This window comes from Nannospalax galili, unplaced genomic scaffold (assembly GCF_000622305.1).
Source record: "Nannospalax galili isolate Female #2095 unplaced genomic scaffold, S.galili_v1.0 scaffold388, whole genome shotgun sequence".
Lineage (NCBI taxonomy): Eukaryota > Metazoa > Chordata > Mammalia > Rodentia > Spalacidae > Nannospalax > Nannospalax galili.
Genome location: NW_008360304.1, coordinates 3,668,853 through 3,694,242, shown reverse-complemented (window position 1 = coordinate 3,694,242; position 25,390 = coordinate 3,668,853). Strand labels below are relative to the sequence as shown.

The window sequence follows — 25,390 nt, the reverse complement described above, 5'->3', positions numbered from 1 at the left end:
GAGAGAGAGAGAGAATGGCAATGTTTCTTTAGCAATGTGTACCAGGTGGTACGTCACGGAACAGCAGAATTCTAGTGAACTCTCTAGGAGCTTTAGAGTATAAACTGGTATGTTCAGTTATTTGTGATCTACAAATTCCTTCCTTAGATCGCTTTACTGAAAATGATGAACAGATCACCTGCAACTGTTACTTCAAAAGAAAAAAATAACAAAAAATACACAAAGCACATTGGGAAATTTTTATTAACTTAAATTGGCGTTCCTAAATTTGCCTACCAAGTCCTTAGTAAATGTCTTTATTTGATACAGACTTGCAGGAAGTTTTTAACGCCACAGAATCATGAAAGCTCAGTTATTGTTGTCTTGTAATGATTAAAACAATGTTCAAATAATTAACAAGTTACTTTTCTGAAATACTTAATATTCTCAGGAGTGTTTGAAAGCTCTTTGAATAAATAGTGATTGATACATTTATGATGTATTTGGTGCTGAAGATAAACATTTCTTATATAAAACATTGTTTTAACAAACCACTGCCCTAATTCGGCTGTTAATTAGATATATTTTCATACTAAATAATAAAGCTTTATCTTCATATTTATTTTATTTATAGGTCTCTTATCCATGAAGAACTTTGTATCCAACAACAGAAACAGGCATGCTGCAAGTGACAGTCATTCTGTAGAAGCAGAAAAGATGACTACAAAAAAAGAAACTAGAAACGTGCATTATACATTCTTTATATAACAGTCCGTTCTGAGCAGCAGAATTATATGCAGACCAAAAGCTTTCAAAGGTTTGTGTGCCTATGTGGCAATTACAATCTTCACACTAAAAAGAAAAGGGACAATAACACAGACCACAGTATTTTAAAGAATTATAGCACATTTAACACCATCAGCCATCCACCAGGATCTTGCTCAGATTGGCAACTGAAATTTCACATCCACATGGGCTTGCTTAGCCAAGGTCACTATTTCAGAGAGTTTTACAACCTGAAAAGAGAGAACAAAGCATCTCAGTCTATATAGTCATAAAAAGTAAACTCAGACCCCAAATCAAGATAAAATACAGAAGGATCTTATTCATTTAAAACAACAGGGCTAGTGCGGGCGTGGAGGTGCACACCTTTAATCCCAGCACTTGAGAGGCAGAGGCAGGCAGATCTCTGCGAGTTCAAGGCCAGCCTGGTCTACATAGTGAGTTCCAGGACAGCTGGGGCTACAGGGAGACCCTGTCTCAAAAAGACCAAAAATAAAAAATAAAAAAAGAACCAACAGGGCTATTCTAAAATTGATTTGAATCGTATTACATCTCTAAAAGGAACTGACACTCCTCATAATCTGTCCAACTAAATATTTTCTGATAACACAAACATATGTATCTTACCTAAATTTTATCTTGAAGATGAAAATAGTGAGTTTTCTTGTATACCCCACAATTCAAAGCATAAAGAAAAATTTACTTTGAAAAAGTTTACAACCTTCATTTACAATATTGGGGTGGGAATTTAGGTATAAGAATTGCTTGGTTTGTTTTCTGTAAGGTAACAATAGTCAACCAAAACTCCAAAGTTCTGTGTACAATCTGAGAATATCCACCTATTTCCATACAAGTATATATATCTAAATCAAAATTTAGCTTTTCTCCCAGTGCAGTAGATATAAAAAGAAGTTTAGGGTTATGGGTAGACCCCAGTAGTATATCACTTGCCTACCATGGGCCTACCAAAGGCCCTGAGTTCAATCTCCAGGACCCCTTCCTTCCCGAAAAGAAAAACGAGGGCTGAAGTTACGCATATTGGATTCAAATTATCATTCTGATGTTTATGACATCTAACTTTGCATGAGTTAATTTATGTAGCCTATTTCCTCATCCACATACATAAAAATTTTATCATCACACTAATATTAAATGAGACAATCTTGGGGGAAAAAAATAGCATTGTCGAGCAGTCAATACCACAGACTGAACTTCCAGTGTAATAGACTACAGAGCAGAGGAATGTGCTGAACAAATGACACCCAGGGTTACAACCATTAAAATCCAGCTATAAAAGACTCCATAGGATCACCAACATAGTTTTGATAAATGAACTACAGAAGAGAATTCTTTTAAAAGGGCTAAAAATCAAGAAAAGTAGTTGCACATTAACCTGCAGTATAAACAATTTGATCCTAACTAAGCTTTAATACAAGCACCTGGGAGGCAGAGCCAGGTGGATCACTGGGAGTTCGAGGCCAGCGAGTTCCAGGACAGTCAGGGTTACATAGTGAGACCCTCCTCAAAAAACAAAAAACAAAAAAACAACAAAAAAAAACCCAACTAATTCTAACAAAGAACCCAGATAATGTGAGATAATCAGGAAACTTCCACATGAATGAGCTTTTTATTTTTCAAAATAAAATACAACCATAATACCAGTATCCCACTTAAATGACACTGTCTTATATCATTATCATATTTTATAGCTATTATAGCTATATGATGATATATGAAATTATATATATTGAGATTTTTTAAAAAATAATCATAGGTGAGAGATGAAATAGGTAAGAACACATTTTAGGCCAGATTGGGTATAAACTGGCCATTTTTTAAAGATGGATCAGAAGTATGAGAGGTTCTGAAAAGAATTTCTCTTAAATTCTCATTGACTCCTCCAAAATCTTTTCAGAAAGGCCCTGGACTTAGCAACATCCACATTTGTGTCTGCATTGTCCAGTTTTAACAAAACTTTTACTTTAGTCAATTTAGCAAGACTCTCCCCTACTTAGGTTGTTTCCTCTTAGTAATTTTGCACCTACTGACCACCCACCCCATTCTTGGGATAGAAATTCCCACTTTTTCTTATGGTATTTGAAGCTGAGTACAGTCTTAAATCCCACACTGCACAATCCCACCTTAGCAGTATGTGTACCCATCATGATCAGGCCCCAGAATTAAGTTTGCATTCCATATATTTAGATTAAGCACTAATTATTAGCAGGATTAATATTATTTGCCCCATTTTAGAATCTAAAGGATTCTAAGTCCTTTGCACACTAGAAATTTGTCCTTAGGTTGACAGAGCCTGTTTACCATTTTAGCAGCTTCATCCAAGTCATCACAAGCAAGAATTTTAAGTCCACTGTCTGCTATCAGTGCCTTAGCATCATCAACTCGTGTACCTGGAAGTGATTTATGCAAAGATATGTAAATATTCTAAATATATACACAAAAGCATTTAAAATCATTTAAATTTTTTTTTGAATTATTTTTATTTTATGTGTATGTGTGTTATCCCCACACATCATGCAGTGCCCTCAGAGAGCAGAAGAGAGTGGCGGAGTCCCTGGAACTGGAGTTACGGATGGTTGTTAGCCACCATGTAGGTGCTGGGATTCAAACCTGGATCTTCTGTAAGAATACCAGTGCTCTTAACTGCTGAGCCATCTTTCCAGCTCCATATTTAAAATTTTTTTGTTTTTGTTTTTATTGAATTTTTTGTGTATTTCATACAGAACATCGCAATCTTAATCATCTTTATACCCCCAGTTCCCACTGGCACCCTCCCATAGCCCCCCATTGGAGCCCATATACTCTGTCATCCCTGTTAAGGCCCACTGTATCATCAGTGTCCCCAGTTGTTCCCCAGTGAGGTCCAGTCAGCCTATGCAGAGACCCTTGTTTTAGGAAGATTGGCTCTTCTTCACCTAGCAGCAATCAGTTGCCAGCATTCCTTCAGATAAGATTGGAGTCTGCTATCCATTTTCCCAGTTCTATGCTGGGTTATTGTCTGCCTGAGTTTGCATGGGACTTGTACATGCTAACACCACCGCCACAGAATCATATGAGCAGGTTCCCAGGAGTTTGTAGGACTCTGTTTCCATATGGTCATGCACCTCCTCCCTGGCTGTTACAATCTTTCCACCCCCTCTTCCATGATGGTCCCTGAGCCTTAGGTGGGTGAAGTTTAATAAAGGAGTCCTGTCCAAGGACCATCACTCAGCAGACTCTTGATCTCTATGCTCTGGCCATTTGTGCAATTTTGTGTTCCTGGCCCTCTGCTGCCTGAGGGAACTTCATTATTGAAAACTGAGAAATGTATCAGTGTCCTCTTCTTTACCCCTGTTCTATGTTCCATGAGCCCTAGGTATAAAGGTTGCATGTTTTTAAGTATGAAATTTCAACATAGGAATCTCTCTATCAGCATAAATACTTATAGCATAAATATTTATAAAATAAATAAAATATTTAAGAGCTTGAAACTACACTGTGAAATAGTTTGTTTTACCATATCCAACGTAATAAAGGTAAAGTCAGACTCTCAGATGAATCACAATTAATTAAAAAAAATCAAGTTATACAATGCAAAACTAACCACTTTTGCCCTAATTTTTTAAAAATTTTTTTATGTGTATGAGTGTTATGCCTGCATGAAGGTAAGTGCACCCATGTCGTTCAATGCCCATGGAGGACAGAAGAGGCTGTCGGATCCCCTAGAACTGGAGTTACGGATGGTTGTTAGCTGCCATGTGGGTGCTGGGATTCGAACCCGGGTCCTCTGCAAGAACAGTCAGTGTTCTTAACTGCTGAGCCATCTCTCCAGCCCTGCATCCTAATTTTTTTTTAAAATCAGTTTTTAAGCTTTGTATTATATAATGCTTTCACTAAAACGACAGCTATTTGTAGAACTACCTTTTAAATGAAGTATGCTCCTTAGAATCATGTCATTTTAAACAATTAGGAACAACTAATATCTTTAACACTCACCTTGTAACCGTACTACAACAGGTATTTTAATCTCTAAATCTTTTACTGCCATGACTATTCCCTGTGCAATAATATCACATCTCATGATTCCTCCAAAAATGTTGACCAGAATAGCCTGTACCTGTTTTGGGGTAGATTGAAATACTATTATTATTATTAAAAGAATAAGATTTATCCTTCTCTCAATAATAGCAGGATATGCATCTTACAAAAAATTAATTCCATGTAACATTTTCAGACTAAACCATCATTTCCTTTTCTCTCAGTTTACTGCCCACCAGAACTTATTTCCACTAATTTTAACACCTGGTTTACATTTTCTTTTCTACTCTAGCTCTATAATAAGACCTCTTAATTCCACCTACTGTTTTCCTATTAAAGCCAACATGATTTCCTCAGATTACAACCTACAGATCTCCATTAGCATCCATCACTTGCTAGCTCTTCATTTTACCCACCAATTTTTGACACAAATGCTGGTCATAATAATTCTATAACTGCTTCTCCTCTGGATCATGACCCCTTTAACTACTCACTTTTCTTTGTGCTGTTTGAATCCAGAGCCCTGTGCATGCTGAGCAACAGCTTTACTACTGAGCTATACCCCCAGTGCAACACTTCCTCCTTTTAATATCCTCATCTCTTTTCCTTCTCCAGCTAGAAATTGCTCATTGCTCATTTTACTGGTCTTCTCAAACAAGCAAGCAAATATATAACATAAAGCTCTTCTCAACCCAACATACTTTCAAATAACACCGTGCCCCCCTTCCATGCCTTCTTCATCTCTCCAGGATGTCTCTCTGCACTCCCTCAATTCCAAATCACAACTTAATCCTTTACAAACTGCCTTTGCCCCTCCTCTGCAGTTCTTACTATGGTTTAGCTCTTTCAGTACTTACCCTGCTTAACAACTCCTACAGCATCTGACTGTTGTCTATAGTCTTTCTTCTAAAAACTGTCTGCTCTGGACATCAACCCTCTCCTGACTTGCTCTTACCACTATCAGTCTGTTCTCTCTCTCAGTGGAGCATGCTTCTTTATAACACTGAGGGGACAGGTTTTACTCTATTCTATTGGTTCCCTCATCTCCCCAGCTCCTAAGACATCAATGTTCCCCAAATGCTGAGGACTCTCAAATGTATCCTCAATCCTAAGAAGCATAGCATCTTTAGAGCCGATTGTTTACTAGAGACACCACAACCAAAATCTACTCATCCACTCCAAAATACCTATTCTACCTTGCCTCTGTAGTACAACCCCCCAATAAAGTACCCTTTGTCTCATTTTGGTTTAATCTTCTTTTTTTCCTATAGGATCAAAGAGAAAGACAGAAAAATAAACTTTTTAAAGAATTCTGAAGCCTAATTCCACAAAAATGAATATTATCAGCATATTTATTAATGAACTAAGTATGCATAGGTATGTATTTTTTACAATTCCAGGCTTTTCTATTTTTACTTTTTAATTTTATTGTATATGAGTGTTATGTCAGCATGTATGTAAGAGCAAACGTGTCATTCAATACCCATGAAGCTGAGAAGAGGGTATTAGATCCCCTGGAACTGGAGTTGCAGATAGTTATTAGTCACTATGTGGGTGCTGGCACTCTGCAAGAGCTGCCAGTGCTCTTAACTGCTGAGCCATCTTCCAGCCACTATTCCAGGCTTTTGCAGTCAACTACTACCTCCAGGATTGCTTTCTATATGAATGGCTCTCATACCAGCTCCCCATTAGCATTAATAATTTCATTTAACACCACCAATTTTTCTTCACTATGTTTGCTAAATCATAAAAGCTAATTGTCAAAAGTTTTCTTTTATTTCATAAAAGATTTCAATTCCTCTTTCCAAACTATATTGTAGTCCTTTGAATTTTAATATTCAGCTAGCATAATGACATCTACCAATTATCAACTTACTTCTCACTATTTCAATTCTAAGACATAGTCTTACCCTTACCATTTTGTCTGCAGTGATAAGCTTAAATGCTTCTGTTACTTGCTGAACTGTGGCACCACCACCAACATCAAGAAAGTTGGCTGGCGTTCCGCCATGTAGCTTTATTATATCCATTGTGGCCATAGCCAAGCCGGCACCATTCACTAACAAGAGGGGAAAATGATTTGTGTAAGAAACACAGATAACAAACTGAGCTGTAAAAAGCCAACTGTGACACAGAAACATGGTACCTAGACAGCCTATGGTTCCCTCAAGGCCAATGTAGTTGATCTCTGCCTCAGCTGCTGCCTTGTCCCTCTCATCCTCTTGGCTCCAGTCCCGAAGGGCAAAGATTTTCTTTTGGCGAAAGGCTGAATTTGAATCAAAATTGATCTTTGCATCCATACACAACACTTTGAAGAGAAACCAAAGAAAGTGATCTTAAATTTTATGAAAGATACAATAAACTATTCAATTACAAACTAAGGGGAAAATTTTTATTTTATTTATTCAAATTATTTCAATTTATGTTCAAAATAAATTCAAATTGTTTCTTGAAGAATAATTAGGGATTTAAAATACCTCAATGTTACCGTTTCTACATTCATCTCAGAATTAAAAAAGAAAAAAGCATGCCTTAAAGGCAATTATAAATTTTTGTGTTTTTTTTTGTTGTTGTTTTGTTTTGTTATTTTTGTCTTTTGCAATGTTACCGTTTCTACATTCATCTCAGAATTAAAAAAGAAAAAAGCATGACTTAAAGGCAATTATAAATTTTTGTGTTTTTTTTTTGTTGTTGTTTTGTTTTGTTATTTTTGTCTTTCTGAGACAGGGTCTCCCCATAGCCCCAGCTGTCCTGCAACTCACTATGCAGACCAGGCTGGCCTTGAATTCACAAAGATCCGCCTGCCTCCGCCTCCCAAGTACTGGGATCAAAGGCGTGTGCCACCATGCCTGGCCTGCAGTTATAAACTTTTAAAACTTTCCAAGAATTAACTATTCCATATTTTTAGCTAACCTTTTCACTTGGACCCCAGATTCCATCCTCCCTCATCACTCAAGGACAGCTAATAGTCTTCTGGTACCTCATAAAACCACTCCCCCTACTTTTCTAGTGGCTAAATCCCAAAGATTTGTAAAGATACTGTAAATATTGATTGCTATTTCCTTTAAGCCCAACTCCTCCTCACTCTTTTCTTCCTAAACAGCAGTCTTCCTCCAAAGACCAAATGTTTACAAGGATTGAGAAGGGGGCAGGGGAGGGTATCAGCAAGCTATGATTCAAGGACCAGATGACTTCTGCCAAATTACTTATGGCTTGTGAACTAAGAGCGTTAAGAGTGTGATTTATAAATTATAAATAAGAATGCGATTAAAAGATTATGAAGAATAAGAAAGGAGAAAAGGAGAATAAAAATAAGAAAAACATCCAAACCCAAGACTATGCATATGGCTGATAAAACACAAAATACTTATAAACCATCAATCCATTAAACTTCTTGTTCAATTTTTTCTCTTGCCATTCACTCTTATACCCATTCTAATTACCTTCTACCACCAACACTCAATCTAAAGGCTCTTTTTTGTCTTTCTTTTAACTTTTTTAAAGGTACTATCTGTATCTAACCCAGGGTGTAGTATATATTAGACAAGCACTCTACCACCAAGCTATATTCCAACCCTTATTAGATATATTTTTTATTTATTTTTATGTCTATGAGTGTTTTGTCTGCATGTATATAAATGCACTTTGTGCATGCAATGCCCTCAGAGACCAGAAGTGGATACCAGATCCCCATGGATCGTTGCTGCCATGTGGGTTCTAAGAACTGAACCAGGGCCCTCCAGAAGAACAGCAAGTGCTCTTAACTGCTGAGCCATCTCTCCAGCCCTTAGTCTTTCAGAAAGGGTCTCGTTATGTAGTCCATGCTTAGCTCCAACTCACACTGTTCCTCCCTCAGCTTCCGATGGAATTACACACATGTCCCACCATGCCCAGAACCAACTGGCTCTTATGAAGGTTAATTCTGACTTTATCTTTCAGTATTCTATCCCTTCCTCAATCTAACTACAACAAGCTCTTTACAGTTCCTGAACAAACAGATGGCTGAAAACATGAGCAGTTTCAGTTACTAGAAAACACAGGAGATAAGCTATTGATTCCAATACCAGAGGCAAGAGTCAGCATTTGGAGGAGGCAGCTAGAGCAAAGCAGGCTGCAAATCTAGAAGTGTGACACAGGATTCAAAAGCTGGTAGATTCCCAGCTATTCCTTTTTTTTTTTTTTTTAATGTATATGAGTACATTGCCTGCATGTATGTGAGTGCACCCATGTCATGCAATGCTGCAGAGGTCAGAAGAGGGCTTTGGATTCCCCTTGAACTGGAGTTAAGGACGGTTCGTAGCCGCCATGAGGGTGCTGGGAATCGAACCCAGGTCCGCTGCAAGAGCAGTCAGTGCTCTTAACCGCTGAGCCATCTCTCCAGCCCCGATTCCCAGCTATTCTTAAACAAAACTAGTTGGGAATTTTAAATGCCTGAGAGTTACTACATCTTTTTTTTTTTAATTGAATTTTTATTGAATTTTTTGTGCATTTCATACAGAATATCTCAAACAATCTTAATCATTTTTAAACCCCCATCCCCACTGGCACCCTCCCATAACCCCCAACTGGAGCCCATATATTCTGTCATCCCTGTTAAGGCCCACGGTGTTGTCAGTGTCCCCAGTTGTTCCCCAGTGCAAGTCCACCCACTGAGGTCTAGTCAGACTATGCAGAGATCCTTGTTTTAGGAAGATTGGCTCCTCTTCACCTAGCAGCAGTTACTGTTTCTATATCCATCACATAGTCCTCATTGCCAGGACAATCAAGATCATGGAAAGCACATGGCAGAACTTGGGTCTGGGAGGGAAGTACCCTGACAGACCCCTCTAAAAATGTAAACACAGGTGGGTGGACCTTCCACACCCCCAAGTCTCAGTCACAGAAAGCCATGCAAAGACTGATCCCCAGAGCACCAGAGACAAGGTTACGATCTGCAGGCCTGGGACATGAGAACAGAAAATTCTGACAGAAATTAGACTTCAATCACAGAAATCACTGTTAACCTGGAAGGATACACTGATTTCACTTGTTTGAATTGCTGAGACTAGACCCTTTGCCTTCACCTATGGAGACAGCTAAAAGAGAAAATACAAGCAAAGGAGAAACCAAAATTTTCCCAACTAGGAAGTAATAGTAATTGTGGCATAATACTTGCTATTTCATTTTACTGTTTTCTTTTTAGCCTTTTATTTTTGAGACAGAGTCTCCCTGTAGCCCCAACTGTCCTGGAACTCACTATGTAGACCAGGCTGGCCTTGAACTCACAGAGATCCACCTGCCTCTGCCTCCTGATGCTGGGATTAAAGGCGAGTGCTGGGATTAAAGGTGTACACCACCACACCCAGCTTTTTATTCTTATTTTTTAAAATTATTTTTGATATTTATACTTTTATACTTGGCTTTCTTGTTATGTTTTAACTGTACCTCTCTGGAAAAGGCATCTGTCCTTTCTCTAAACCCAACAGTCAGCATTTCTCTACTACTTTTTATACTCTAACTCATATACTTTCCTTCCCATTCTTATTTTAGCCCCTTTATTTCCCATTTCCTGTCCACATCACTACTTAAATATTGATACTCTTAGCTCTAAAAACAAAACAAAACAAAAAATCTTACAAACTGCATTTTTCACAACAGGTACCCTAGTGCTGCTATCTCTGTACCTATCAGGGGACACAAGTAACATTCACAAGTGTCTTTTACTATGTCAAGTTAATGCTGGGCTGCAGTCAAACCATTATATTTGCTACAGCAGTTAGCTTCCCTCCTAAACACAAATCCAAGCGAAGATAACTTAGCAGGAGGGCTCACATAAAACAAAAACAGTGGGAAAAATGAAAACTGGAGGACACATCCATCTTAACAGATATACAAAACACAACAAAGAAACTCAAAAACATGGGACCAATAATCACCAACACTTCCACAAGCTTCCAGCTTCTCAATACCAGAGAAAAAGATGAGATAGCTGAAATGCCAGAAAGATGCCTAAATTTTAGAAAGTTCTACTTTCTAAAAATGCTCAATGACTTTATAGAGGACTCTAACAAGCAGATGAAAGAAGGAAGGAAGTCAATTCAGGACTAAAATAAGAAAATTACCTAAGTAAACAAAAATTAAAAACATGGGGGGAAGAATTAAGATGCTAAAAAAGAAGCAAATAGAAATTCTGGAAATGAATCAATCAAATAAAAGAAGCAGTTATTAGTTCAGTAAATGATCACCATATTAAATTAATATCAATAGGAAAAAATGGTAATTCTTATTTTCCACATGAATTATATATTGATACACTGTTACACAATTATTGAATACTTGTATTTATATAATTTACTAAGAAACCACTTACCACTTTTAATAATGAGTCCTCCTTACTATGAACACTACACATTTGAAATGACTTGATAAAAATAAGTAACGGAGCTAAAGAAAAACCTAAGCACAATGTATTGTGCCTGATAAAACTGATCACAATTGATCCTAAATGGCTAGAGTTTGGGAGGGTTGTGGTGTTGGTGGTGGTGGTGGTGGTGGTGGTGGTGGTGTGTGTGTGTGTGTGTGTGTGTGTGTGTGTGTGTGTAAATGTGCTAAAAAGTCAAAGCTAAGAGAACTTGGATCTAGAGATATTTTATATTTCTTTGAAAGTGAGGCACAATAAGAGACCTGAAATTCAAAAAATTTGACTTTTATGGCTATGAAGAAGAAAATGCCCATTCCTGTGAGAGACCTTCCAAACTGCTTTGACTGAAACAATTCCAACTCTACCTGGAATTTATAATGCAACCCTGTACAAAATATACATGGAAAAATCATCAGACTATATTAAGTGAATAAAGCAAGATGCAAAATGCATATAGCTCACAATCTTCTGTAAGGGAGTAATTAAGAACATATTTTCTAATCTGTTTTACTTAAAATATGAACAGTAGAAAAAAATGAGGGTGGAGAGCATGGACATAGATGATAGTAGAAAGAAAGGAAAAATTTCAAGAAGAAATAAGATGGGTAAAAATATACTTTGTTACATTGCTTGAAGTTTTGAATTATATAAATAAATATGAAAATATTCAAAGACGTGAACTGTAGCAAACGGAATCACTCAAAGACACCAGATCCTAACTTAGAGAAACTGTATTACTTGGTGTGGTAAAATTTCTGCAGATATGACTAAGGATTTTGAGATTAGGACATTATCCTGGATTAAAGGACACCACAGCATCCTTGTAAGAGAAAGGCAGAGGAGACCAGAGAAGAAGCAGCAATGAGGCCACAAAGACAGAGACTGGGACCAGTCAAGGAATACTACTGGAAGCTAAAAGCTAGACACAGCATGGAACAGATCTGGCCCGCGGCCTCTGAAGAGACAGAGGCCCTGCTGGCATCCTTACCTTCTGAGATTTTGGACTTCTAGACTCTAACTCTAAGACAAAACTCCGATTTAAGTCACCTAAAGTTATGATAATTTGTTATATCAACCACAGAAAACTAACACTGATAGCAAAGAATCTGAACAGAAAATTCACAAAAAGGAAAACTTGTTCAACAAACATGAAAAATACTCAATGAACTGAAAATTAAATAAAACACTAGTTCTTCATTATTCATTTGGAAACAAAACCCAATATATAGATAATACTTCTGGCAAAGTATGCAATGAGTTAGACACTGAATATATATTAAAAGTATGAAGGGAGAGAAGAGAGGGAAACAGAAGGGAAAGAAAGGAGAGAGAAGAAACCTGCATGGAAAAATAGATCTAAAAATGTTATTACTCAAAAATTGAAACACAAGTTAAAAATATTACTATTTGACCCACTCTACCTCTAAAAATCTATATGAAAGGTGGTCAGAGATGTAATCAAAGACATAAAGAACAAATCTTTAAAAACTATCTCTTGAGGCTGGGCATGGTGGCACATGCCTTGCTACAGGGAGACTCTGTTATAAAACAACAACAGTGGGGGGGGCATCAATTACAGAAAAGGTACAAAGGAACTACATTAACATTAAAAGGTTAGGAGTTATAGTAGCTATTTTTCTTTATACTTACATTTCTTGGCACTGTATAAATTTTCTCTAATAAGCACACCATATCCTTAATCAGGGAAAATATTTCTAAACAAAAACACATGTATACTAAGAAAAGCAAACCTGAATACATAGAAAAATAGTTATTAAGAGGATGAAGACAGTCCCTTAGCAACAGAATATGGCTGCTGAATTTCAGATGGAGATAATTCAGTGAGCTTGTTTTCAGTACTACTTGTGTCTCTCAAATTACATAAAATCGGAAAAATATTATCAGATGCTTTATACATATAATTCTTCACTAAATGCATTTTTAAAATATACATCAGCCCTCACTCACTCTTCAAAAAGTTTATGTTCTGTTTTACAAAATATCTTTATTACAAGAGAATTTATTTATTCTTTATACTAGCCTATAAAAGACCAAATAAAAATTGATGTTCTTAGTAAAGAAAAGAAGTAATTACAGGTATAAAAGTGAAAAATGAACTACAAATACTTGAGATTAAATAGTCCAAACAGACTTGAAACAAAAATTAAATAAATTACTGCAATAAAAGCAGTTAATACAAAATACCAAGAAAAATTTAGACTAGAATAAAACAACTTAATTTTTTTTAAAAAAAAACATAAATAGAAGACATAATGACTTAAATCTGATGTACCATTTATACATATACAAAATGAGAGCCATCCAAATGGACAAACTAATCTTCTTACTTCTGTAGTGGCTGAAAATAGTAAAATGATGTTAGCTTTAAGCATATCCTTTTACACAAGAGGTCCATTCATGCAGACTCAGATGGCCAATTCTCCAAAACTATAGCTAGCACCTGCCACAACCTTCAATACTCCAACACAGCACTACCTAGCAGAACCCTCTGTGGTGAAAATGCTCACTACCTGTACTACCTAATTCTAGTATGATAACCACTTGAAATGTGACTAATGTGACTGCAGAACTGGATTTTCCAAATCATATCATTTTAATTATTCTAATTTAAACAGTAACCTGTGATGGTCATCAGTGCTGCTCTATCTCTATTTGCCTGGGTTTCTTTCGAATTTATTCATATTCAATTCATTATAAACTAAGCTTCCACATAGGAGTGAGTTCACTTCCTTATAAGGTCAACTTCCTTAGTGAAGCAAACAATAATAAATACACAATACCATTTGACAAAAGAAGATACTTTACCCTCTCCATCTGAATCTTCTACCATTGGGTTGATTTCTACCATAGTTGCATCATATTTCAGAAACAGGCTATAAAGTTTGAGCATGTTTTCTGCTGCAGAATCCACAATATAAGATGGAAATCCCATCTTCTGTGCAAGCTGAAAGCAATATGTCTTTTTAAGAAGTAGTTTGCATTGTCCGATCAGCATTAAAATGTTGCAAATAAACTTTCACCATTTTAAAAAAAAGTACAGGCCACTCACCATCAAACAATCACGGAAATAACAGCTACTATTACTAAATGTTTAAACAAAACTTTTTTTCAAAATCCTCACAGGGTAGATTTTTTGTGCCTATTTTACAAATGAGAAAATGATTCAGAGAGGTCAAGTATGCCCATTAACCTAGAGTACAGCTCCAGTGTTCATCCCACAGCTTTCAGACTGCCTCTAAGACTATAGCCAACCCACACTGGAAAAGAGGCTTCTAGTTTATTAAAACTACATTTTAAAAAAAAAGTAGATTAACAATCTCAATGATCCAGACAGTGACCAAAATATTAACCCATTCTACTTGATGTTGAAGTTAACTTCAGGAAGAGTCTACCAGGCTATGCAGTCAGATGAGTATTGTTTCACTCATTCAAAACTCAACTGAGCACTTAAGAGATTCAGGTTTCAAAGATACAAGTATTTATGCTTCTAATCTAGTCGAAGAGTTTTTAATTTTCAGCAGAAGTCCTAATCAAAGAGATCTGTAGAGCACTTTAAACAAATATCAAGATCTCAATCCAGCAATTCTAGTTCACAAGTTTATAGTGAAGCAAGTCTATCATTTCTTTTTGGTCACTACCAGGTACTAAACTTAGGACCTCATGCACATCAAGCACTCTCCCACTGGGCTACATCACCCAAAATGCATCTATCATTCTTTCATTTCATAAGTAATTTGGAAACACAAATGCAGAGGACATGGGTCTGCTCAGGAAGAATTCTTTCCTCTTTTTCAATTATTACCAAAGGCTGCAACCAAGAAAAACAATGTAATTTTGGGATGACCTATTTTAAATAAAGAATAATAAAATATAAAATACCATTTCAGTACAAAACATTTTTATTAGTTTTATATAAATATTCAAGAATTGCAAAATAATTCTATCAATTCACTGTGTCATTAATTTGCCAAGCACTGTGCTAGGCATCAATTCTGCTCAGTATTCAGAATGCTATAATCTTAGCATCTTATTCTTTCAAGTAGTCTTATATAACAAATATTTTCTTTCTCATCTAAAGCTCACTCTCTACTCATCCTCTCATATAACCACCCAATGAGTCAAATCTCTATCCCTTTTAAATATTTATACCATTCATTTGCCTAGATCCTCTACTCCATTATCCGTAAGAGAAATTTCCTCATCTCCTTTAAGTCTTGTGCCTGTCAAACTTGCTTTTGCTGTACTTCAATATATAAGCTTATGTCAAATATTTGCTTTCTTACTATCAACTAGTTAATTTCAATTTTTATTAAGATGAGTCACTCATGTTTATATTCAAGCCTAACAATTTAATCTATTTTTATATCCAAAACAATTTAATTCAATAGCATCATCTAAAATATTATCAAGCAATTCTTATAAGACATATAAACTCCACAATTCTTCTGGAAGGAGCAGAGGTCTAAAGACTAGGGGAGTTGGAAAGTGGGGGGCAGTACAGCAAACCAGGGAAACTAAACAGAATTTACTGATTCATCATGAAAATACACCACAGCCTTTCTACCACTGCATATAATTTATAGGAAATAAAGGGGAGAGCAGAACATTTAAAATGACTCAATGGGGATATAAAATTCAGACTATGAAAAACAATGATTGACAATCACCCCATATTCTTCAACAAATAAACTGAAATAAAAGAGAAAAGGGAAACCTATAAAATCAGAAAAAGATCTGTATGGAACATATTAATCAATCACAGGGAAGGACCTCTTATGGATCCTGACACAGAAAAATTAGAAAAGGAACAATAATGAGGCAATTAGGAAAATTTGAATGATTGGCTAGTGAAGACATTAAGGAATTGCTGTTAATGTTACTAGATACGGTAATGGCTCACTGGCCCTATATAAAGCATCCCTGTCTTTTAAAGATATATACTAAAATATTTATATAACCTACAAGGAAAAGCACTATAGATACTTTTTAAAAATGATATTCTGGGGGTGGAGAGATGGTTCGGTGGTTAGGGCACTTGTTTGCAGAGTACCTGGGTCAATTCCCAGCACCCACCTGGTGACTAACAACCATCCAACTCCACTTCCAGAGGATCAAATGTCCTCTTCTAACTTCCACAGGCATTGCATGACATGGGTACACTTACATACAATTGTAGGCAAAACATTCATACACATAAAGTAAAAATAAGTAAATCAAAAAATTTTAATTGCAATTTTAAATAAGAGATTAACTTGTCTTTAATTTTTTAGTGTTTCAAAAAGTTAATTATCTTTCCTTAAGTATCACATTTATCTAATTAAGATTTTTCAAAATGCAACATACCGCCAGAGCTTGTTCCTTTTTGATGCCTTCTAAAATGTCAACAGGTTCTTTAACTATAGCTTCAGGATTCTCAGCAGCAACGTCTTCAATGTTAACACCCCCTTGTGCACTTCCTATTAACACAGGACCCTAGTGAGGTTAAAAAAAAGACAAAATATCTAAATTTGATTTTAGATATTTCAATAAAATGTTAAAACTTATCTATGTATGTCATCAGATGTAGGCATCTACTATTTTAAAATGTCTTTGGGAATTTATCTTACCTCCAGCAAATGTTCAACTGAAACAAAGAAAAAGAAGCAAAAAAGAAGACAAAAATCATGGCTGCTTATAAGGAAAATAGATAAAAAAATATACACAAAGCTTTTATCAAATGAGTAAATACAATAAAATACATGAAATTTAACCTATGTATTTTTCTCATAAACTGAACAGACATTAAAGTATTTCTTAAAGTAGAAGTAAGAAATTTTTAAAAAATAGACTATTGATATCTGAAAGCTTAAGAAAAAGTTGCAGGATTTCTGAGCTCTAATCTTCCTACAGGTCAATAAAAAAGAAAAATCACCTTGAAAGAACAGCTGTGGCTACTGTCATGAACAATGTAAAAAAGATATACATACAAATACTTAGATTATTAACTTCAGAGTTTCTCTAAAATCAGTCCTGAAAATATCCTAAAGCAATATGGTTAGAAATGATCTTGACATGTAAAAATGGCAAAACCATATTACTAAATATTATTTAATGAATTTAAAAAAATACCGATTAATACTGGGTTAAGCATTATAGTGGCATAGAAGAGGGAAAGCCCTAGATACTATTTTTTGACATCAAGTGTGAAATAAACAACAAAAAACAAGTAAATAGGCTTGGTATTTTTTAATGTATCCATTTTCAAAAAAAGATAACTATTCTTAACCTCAGAAAACCATTACTTTCACTTAAAAAAAAATCTAAAGACTAAATTCACTTTTCTATCCAACCACCTAGTATTTCAGTAACATACTCATGTGAAATATAATTTCAAATAATACTGCAGTATTCTTCATTAGAAAACAAAAGTTCTTCAAATACTTAAAACAATAATCAGAGGTGGGGGAGGAATCTTTTTTTTTTTTTTTAATGAGTATGAGTGCTTACTTCTACCTATGCAGATGTACCCATGTCACGCAGTGCCCACAGGGGCAAGAAGAGAAAGTCAAATCCCCTGGAACTGGAGCTACGGATGACAGTTAGCCACCATGTGGTTGTTGGAAACTAACCCAGGTCCTCTGCAAGAGCAGCCAGAGCTCTTGACTGCGGAATCATCTCTCCTGCCCTAAGGAGGAATCTTTTTTAAAGGGAGTTAACTGATATTTAAGAAAAAAATTGTTTTCTACAAAGTGAACAGATTGTAATATACATGTATAATGAAAAATCTGGCAGGACTACATTCCAGTGTGGGAAGTAACTTCTAAACTCCTCACCCATCCTCTAGTTTATGCCCCTACTTTATGCTAAGATGTCTCAGTCAGTGAGAAAGATCAATCATGTGAGTAGAGGGTTACAGCTTTGAGCAGAGTGATGCCCATATCATGGGGGGCGGGGGCAGGGATTTAAAAATCTCAGCCAACTGCAAAGATAATTATTCAATCATTCCTGCAATAATAAAGCCAAAAATAAACTCTAGACACCAGGGTCAGCAAGATGGTAAAGAAATCCAAGCCTCATCCCCTGACACACATGTAAACACCAAACTCTATACAGTTGGAAAAGCCTCTATGATAATTCTAAAAACTAATCAGGAAGTCACTGTACCCAAGAAAAGTTCAAAGCTAAGAACACCTGTAGTGAAACTGGTAAGAAAGTCATTTCATTTGATCCATATCTACTACCCAACCACCAAACAGACACAGCTTGGGACTAAGAAAAAAATGCAGCCCAGGGAGAAGAGTGAAACGTATGTCCAATATTCTGGCCTTTCAGGAAGCTGTCCAAGGGCCTGGTGTCTGTCTCACCTAACACTAAACACAGCTAGAGAACCTACAGCTTGGCTATCTGTGGCCAATGAGACAACAGATGAGGTGGAAGTTTGTGGAAGCACCAGAAAACTTGCAGTGCCCTAGGCCAGAAGCTGATCCAGCTCACCATGACTGGAAAAAACACTGGCTCAGGAAGTATGTCACTGGGTGTGGGTTTTGAGTTTGTAGCCTTGTCCCACTTGCAGTTCACCCTCCCTGCTTCATACTTATGGTTGAAGATAGGATCTCACAGCTTCCTGCACCTGCTAGGATGCCTGCCGCTTGCTGCTGTGCCTCCCTGCCACAATGAATTCTTATCCCAACTCTTCTTTCAGTTAAAAAAAAAAAATTTAGGGGGTGTAGAGATGGCTCAGCAGTTAAGAGCACTGACTGCTCTTGCAGAGGACCTGGGTTCAATTCCTAGCACCTAAATGGCAGTTACGAACCATCCTTAACTCCAGTTCCAGAGGAATCTGAAGCTCTCTTCTGACCTCTGCAGGACTGTACAACATGGGTGCACTCACATACATGCAATACACTCATATACATAAAACTAAAACATAATATTTAAAAAATTTTTTTTAAAGATTTAGTTGTATGCATATGAATGTTTTGCCTGAATGTATCATGTGCATGCCCATTGCCCACAGAGGCCAGAAAGGGGCATGGATGCTCTAGAATTGAAGATACAGGCAGTTGTGAGCTACCATGTGAGTGTTGGGATCCAAACCCAGGTCCTCTAAAAGAACAGCGAGTGTTCTGAACCACTGAGTCATTTCTCCAGCCCCCTCCCCTTCAGTTGTATTTGGTAATGATATTTTATCATAACACAGAAAAATAACTAATACAGGTACCAGAAGTGGGGTGTAGCTGTGAAGAACCTGACCATTCTATTTTTGAAGCAATGTGGAAGGCTTTGGAATGTTGTACTAGAAAAGCAGTTAACACTGTAAGCAAAGATTAAGAGGCTTTTCTAGTAGAAGCCTGGAAGACAGCAATGCTGAGAGTAATGTGGACTGTACAGGCCGGTTTCAGAGAAAACCAAGGACTTCAATAACACATGGCTAGAGATCACTTATGTGATATTTTGGCAAAGAATCTGGCTGCCTTCTGTCCATGTTCTAAGAACCTGCCTGAGGCCTGGTCAAAGATAATGGACTAATTTCTTTGGTGGAAGAAATTTCAAGATAGCATAATGTTGAGTCTGTGGCTTAGTTATTATTGAAAAAGTATTCAGATCTATAGTGAAAAAGAGTAAGTGTGGCAGGAACAAATACATAATATACAGTTCAGAGAGAACAAGTGCACTAGGAAGCGCAATGTTACATCCAAGGAGAGGCTATAACTGTTAAAGAGATTAGTGCCATTAAGGAAAAGCCTCCAGCTCTACACTAGAACAACGGGTAGGATGCCATCAGGACGATTCCCCTCCACCCCCCACAGCTAAGCTTCCAACTTGTGAAAGGAAAAGGCCTAAAAACTTTTCTGCTCCTAGAAAACAACATTAAAAACTTGCTGCAGAGGGACTGGAGAGATGGCTCAGCAGTTAAGAGTACTGGTTGCTCTTGCAGAGGACCCAGGTTTGATTCTCAGCACTCATGTGGCAGCTAACAACTATCCACATCTCCAGGGAATCTGACCCTCCATTCTGACCTCCACAGGCATTGAACAACACAGACACACTTACACACATGCAGGCAATATACTCATATACATAAAATAAAAAAATAAGATATAAATATCTTTTTTAAGTATTTTTAAATATTTTATTATTTTTATGTGTATGCCTGTATTGCCTGCATGTAGGTAAGTGCACCCATGTCGTCCAAAGCCGGCAGAGGACAGAAGAGGCCGACGGATCCCCTGGAACTGGAATTAAGGACAGCTGTTGGCTGCCATGTGGGTGCTGGGATTCAAACCCGGGTCTTCTACAAGAACCAGTGTTCTTAACCGCTGAGCCATCTCTCCAGCCCCGAGATATACATTTTTTTAAAGCTGCTGCAAATGCAATGCAAAGAAGCAAGTGTCCATCCCAAGTTGACAGCTGAACTTAGACATGACATCCATTAGTTTTGGAGGTATGAAAGATGCAAGAGTGAGAGGGGTCGTGGATTCTTCCGCTGGAGTTTCATAGAGCCACTGAGGGCAGGCAACATGTGTCAGTACTAGAGTCACTGCAAGAGGAGGCCACTATGCGAAGCTGTGAAAGTGAAACCTAGGTTGTGGTGGAGCCCCCAAGATGTCAGAGATGCCAGAGCCCTGAGATATCTGTGAAGGAAAGCTGCAAACAAGGAGTGGAACCAGCCCAAGAGAGATATATGTTGAAGGCAGCAAAGCTGGAGGGGTGGAGCCATCTAAGCTCTTTGAAACTAAAGTCCCAGACAGGGAACTACAGGATTTAGTATTTGCTCTGCTGGGTTTTAGTCTTACTTTGGTCTAGTATTTCCCCATTATGACCCATTCCTCTCTTTTTGAAAGGGAATGTATACTATGGGCCATTGTATGTTGGAAGCATGCAATTTGGTTTTAGATTTTACAGAGGTTAAAGAGATTGGCTTGAGCTGGACATGGTGGCACACACCTTTAATCCCAGCACTCCTGAGGCTGAGGCAGGTGGATCTGTGTGAGTTCAAGGCCAGCCTGGTCTACATAGTGAGTTCCAGGTCAATTGGGGCTACAGGGAGACCCTGTCTCAAAAATGACAAAAAAAAAAAAAGAGAGAGAGAGAGAGAGAGAGAGATTTGGATTTAAATAGTGTTGAAACTGTTAAAGACTATGGGAACTTTTAAAGCTGGACTAAGTACGTTTTGCATTATGATACAGTCATGAGCCTATGGGGGTGAGGGAGTAGAAATCGGTGATTTGAATGAGAAATGTCCACCACAGGCACAAGTATTTGAACACCTGGTCCCCAACTGGAGGTGCTACTTGTGGAACTAAGGACGCATGGCCTTGCTGAAAGAAGTATATCACTAGGGGTAGGCTTTGAATGTTTGTAACTTTGACCTACTTCTTGTTTGCCCTTTGCTTCACGTTTGTGATTGAGGATAGGATTGCTTAGGTTCCTGCTTCTTCCTCCATGCCTGCCCCTTGCTCCTATGCCTCCTAGCCATGAGCACTTATCACTCTGGAACTGTTAACCAAAATAAGCTCTTCCATAAGTTGCTTTGATCATCGTATTTTTATCACAGCAACATAAAAGTAACTAATACAATTAACAAAATAAGTTAGCAAGCTAAAAAGAGTAAATAAACTCTCACACAGGTTAACTGGGGGGAAAAAAAAAGAAAGGCCTGACAACTGATGACACAGAAACAGAAAGGATCATGAGAGACAACTATGAACAACTGTACACTAACAAATTAGAAACCTAAAAAAAAAAAGGATAAATTCCTAGAGACCCAATCTATGGCTTTGTTTTAGATGAGTGTTCCTGAAAGATCCATATGTCAAGGCAGATGGGTGGTGCTATTGGCAGGTTTGAAAGTTTTAGGAGGTAAAGCATTCTGATGGGTCCTTAGTTAATTAGGAGCAAGCCCTCAAAGGGAACTATGGTCTCCCAGTCCCTACCTCTTCTTCTCTTGCCTTGCTTCCCAGCTAATGAAATAAGCACTATGTTCAATCACTCTCCAACACTGCCATCCAAACCCCTCATGAGAGGCCCAAAGCAATGTGACTGTCCAATCTTACACTGAAACCTCTAGAGCTGAGAGCTAAAGAAAACATTCCTGGGGCTTGAGAAATAACTCAGGGGTTAAGAGCACTGGCTGCTCTTGCAGAGGACCTGGATTTGGATCCCAGCACCCATGTGGTTGCTAACAACTGCACCTAACTCCAGTTCCTGGGGTTCCAATGCCCTCTTGTGATCCCTGTGGGCACCACATGCCTGGGTGTGCTTACATATATGAAGGCAAAACACCCATATACATAATTATTTTTTAAATTTTATTTATTTTATTTTCTGTGTATGTGTGTACTGCCTGCATGTAGGTAAGTGCACTTGTGTGGTGCAATGCCCATGGAGGTCGGAAGAGGCTGTCAGATCCCCGGGGACTGGAGTTATGGACAGTTGTTAGCTGCCATGTGGGTGCTGGGATTCGAACCTGGGTCTTCTACAAGAACAACCAGTGTTCTTAACCGCTGAGCCATCTCTCCAGCCCCATAAGTTTTTTTAAATAATTTTTTTTTCTTTATAAGTTCATTATCTTAGGCACTAATAGTGAAATGAAACTAACATATCTGCCAGGATTGGAGCATGCAGAGATGAAAAATATGATTACACCTGTAACTAACAATGAGACTGAATCAGTACTTAAAACTCTGCCAGCAAAGAAAAGCTCAGGACCAGATTATACTGGTGAATTCTAACCAAACACTTAAAGGTTTAATAACAACTTTTCTAAAAGTCTTCAAAAATTTTTGAAAGGATGGAAAATTTTCAAACTCATATGAAGCCAGCAATACTACCCTGAAACCTAAATCAAACAAAGGAACTATAAGAAAACTACAAGCTAATATCTCTAATGAATACTAACGTAAAAAAATCTTCAACAAATACCAGCAAATCAAATCCAGCTCTGGCTCTGAACTGTTACAACCACAACTGTTTCAAATAGCTCATATTGGACTTTTTCCCATCACAGGCCTTAGTGTATTCTAGCAGCCATTTTCATTCAGGCCAGGCAAGGAATACTTCCATCGCAGAAGACCTGTGATTGGTACCTTCATTTACATGAAAGACTAAGCCATGATTATTGCAAATGCCCTTGGCACATCCAATTTCTGGCTAAATAAACAAGAAGTTTAACTTAATATTTTTGAGTCAGCTAGGAGACACCCACCTGGACTGCCCACTAGAGTTACAACATTAGGGACCTAAGGTTTCTCCCTGGCCGTCTTTTCTTGCCTATTTTTTATCTTACCATTAATACGCAGGCTCAGCTGGCAACACTAAGAGGAGATGGAAGAAGCAACAGTGAAAGTGGCAGCAGCCATTGCTCTAGTAGCAACAACAGTAGCGGCAGTAAAGTGTCTGCGGAGTTACAGAGTAGCAGCAGGGCAGAAATATGGGGAAGAGAGGAGGCACAAACAACATGGAAGTGGAGAAGCAGGAAGAAGGTGTAAGAAATCAGAGGGCCAAAGTTAAGGAAGGATGTAAAGAGATGAGAAACTGTGGGCCCCAGTCACTGGAAGCGTTCCAGGTAGCTACCAGGCTGTAAGGGTTAAGGGTCATGATACCCTAGATCCAATAACTACAGCATTAGCTGCTATAGAAAGTAGCCACTCAGAAGCTATAACACACGTGCGGGCTACCTCCTGCTGCCACTCAGACCACTCACTGCAGCTGGAAGCCATTACAACTGCTGCCAAGTGCTGAGGCCATTGGCAGTTAAAGCCCAGAGCAGTAAGCCTCCAATCTGAATACAGCCTTAAGTCTCTAGCTTCTAAAGCCTGAAGCAACAGGCCCCAAGCAATCAGGGCTTGGAGCTGTAATCCTCTAGGTCTGTCAATCTAGCCCCTAGGCCTTGGGCACTCAATGACCAGGAACTGCCAACAGTAGAAAAGTTTTTACTAGCCTGTTCACAACTTCTATCCAGCAGAGCAAAAGGACTCCAAACAACTAACTGGTAACAGTTTGGTCTTAAACAAGGATGAAGGATCTTAAGTGTCTGAGTTAACAAGAAAGCAAAAGACTGAGACAAAAGAACATGCCAGCTCCAATGGACAGCAAGCCAAGTTAACTCTGGTTTACAGTCTAGGATAAAACTTGTTTTTTAAATGATTAACACGTCCACAGGAAGAGCTGAGTAACAGACCAACAAGATAACTAAGCTGGTAAAGGTGGCTGCTACCAAGCCTGACAACCTGAGTTCAATCCCCAGGACTCACAGGATGGAAGGAGAGAACCAACTCCAAGAAGTTGTTCTCTGACCCCCCATACAAGCTCTGGCATGCATGCACATTCATTCTCTCTCTCTCTCTCTCTCTCTCTCTCTCTCTCTCTCGCGTGTGTGTGTGTGTGTGTGTGTGTGTGCTGAGCTGACAATGGTAAGACAGGTAAGACAGCAAAAGGAACAGACCAAATTTCATATCATTTTAATCACCAACTGTAAAGTTCAAGAATCAGTTTTAATAAAAGTAACCTTCAGTTTTTGAAAAATAACCCAACCATTACCATAACCCACCTCAGAGAAACATTATTTCCAAAAAGCTAGTAGGAAGCTAATAAGCACATAAGCTCAGCTATGTGACCTGCAAAATTAGTGACTTGATTTTCTTCTATTACTTTGACATCTGAGTTGATTTAACATTTTGGTGATGGCAAGGGGGTGGTTCTCAGTAATAATTCTCCCTTGTCTTTGTCATTTGTATAGATTCTCAAACCTCATTTGTTTAGTTTTGTTTGGTCATAAGGGGCTTCCTAGACTGTAAACATCTCAGCCTTTTGAATTATCTGTGTGCTTATTGAAAAGTTGTTGAATACATGCTTTTACTGGGTAATGATTTGCCTTTTGGCCCCTTATTGTGGTCCCTACCTGTTTTATAACAAGGTAAGAAAAAAAAAGGAAGAAACATCAAAAGAGGAAAATAAAAGGTGAAATGATCTCTGTTCATAGATGAGATCATCTTACACATGGAAGACCCTAAAGACTACACACACACACACACACACAAAAAGTTAGAATAAACAATTTTAGCAAAATTGGGGAACACAAAATTAACAAGAAAAAATTAGTAGTATTTCCAATACACTAAGAACAATCTGAAAAGAAAATAATCCCATTTGCAATAGCAACAAACAGAATACATAAGACTATACACTTAA

General features: G+C 37.7%; 1 protein-coding gene across 1 annotated transcript in view; it reads right to left on the bottom strand.

Moving 5' to 3' along the window:
• Positions 1-225: 225 nt before the first annotated feature.
• Sucla2 (succinate-CoA ligase ADP-forming beta subunit) overlaps positions 226-25,390 on the bottom strand; it is a 53,455-nt gene continuing 28,290 nt past the window's right edge. Inside the window, exons 5-11 of the mRNA XM_008824370.3 lie at positions 16,562-16,690; positions 14,024-14,162; positions 6,944-7,105; positions 6,714-6,856; positions 4,756-4,876; positions 3,082-3,170; positions 226-995 (exon numbers count right to left, since the gene is read on the bottom strand). Of these exons, the coding sequence (XP_008822592.1) occupies positions 921-995; positions 3,082-3,170; positions 4,756-4,876; positions 6,714-6,856; positions 6,944-7,105; positions 14,024-14,162; positions 16,562-16,690 (858 nt within the window). The 3' untranslated portion in view covers positions 226-920. The remainder of the gene's footprint in view (positions 996-3,081; positions 3,171-4,755; positions 4,877-6,713; positions 6,857-6,943; positions 7,106-14,023; positions 14,163-16,561; positions 16,691-25,390) is intronic.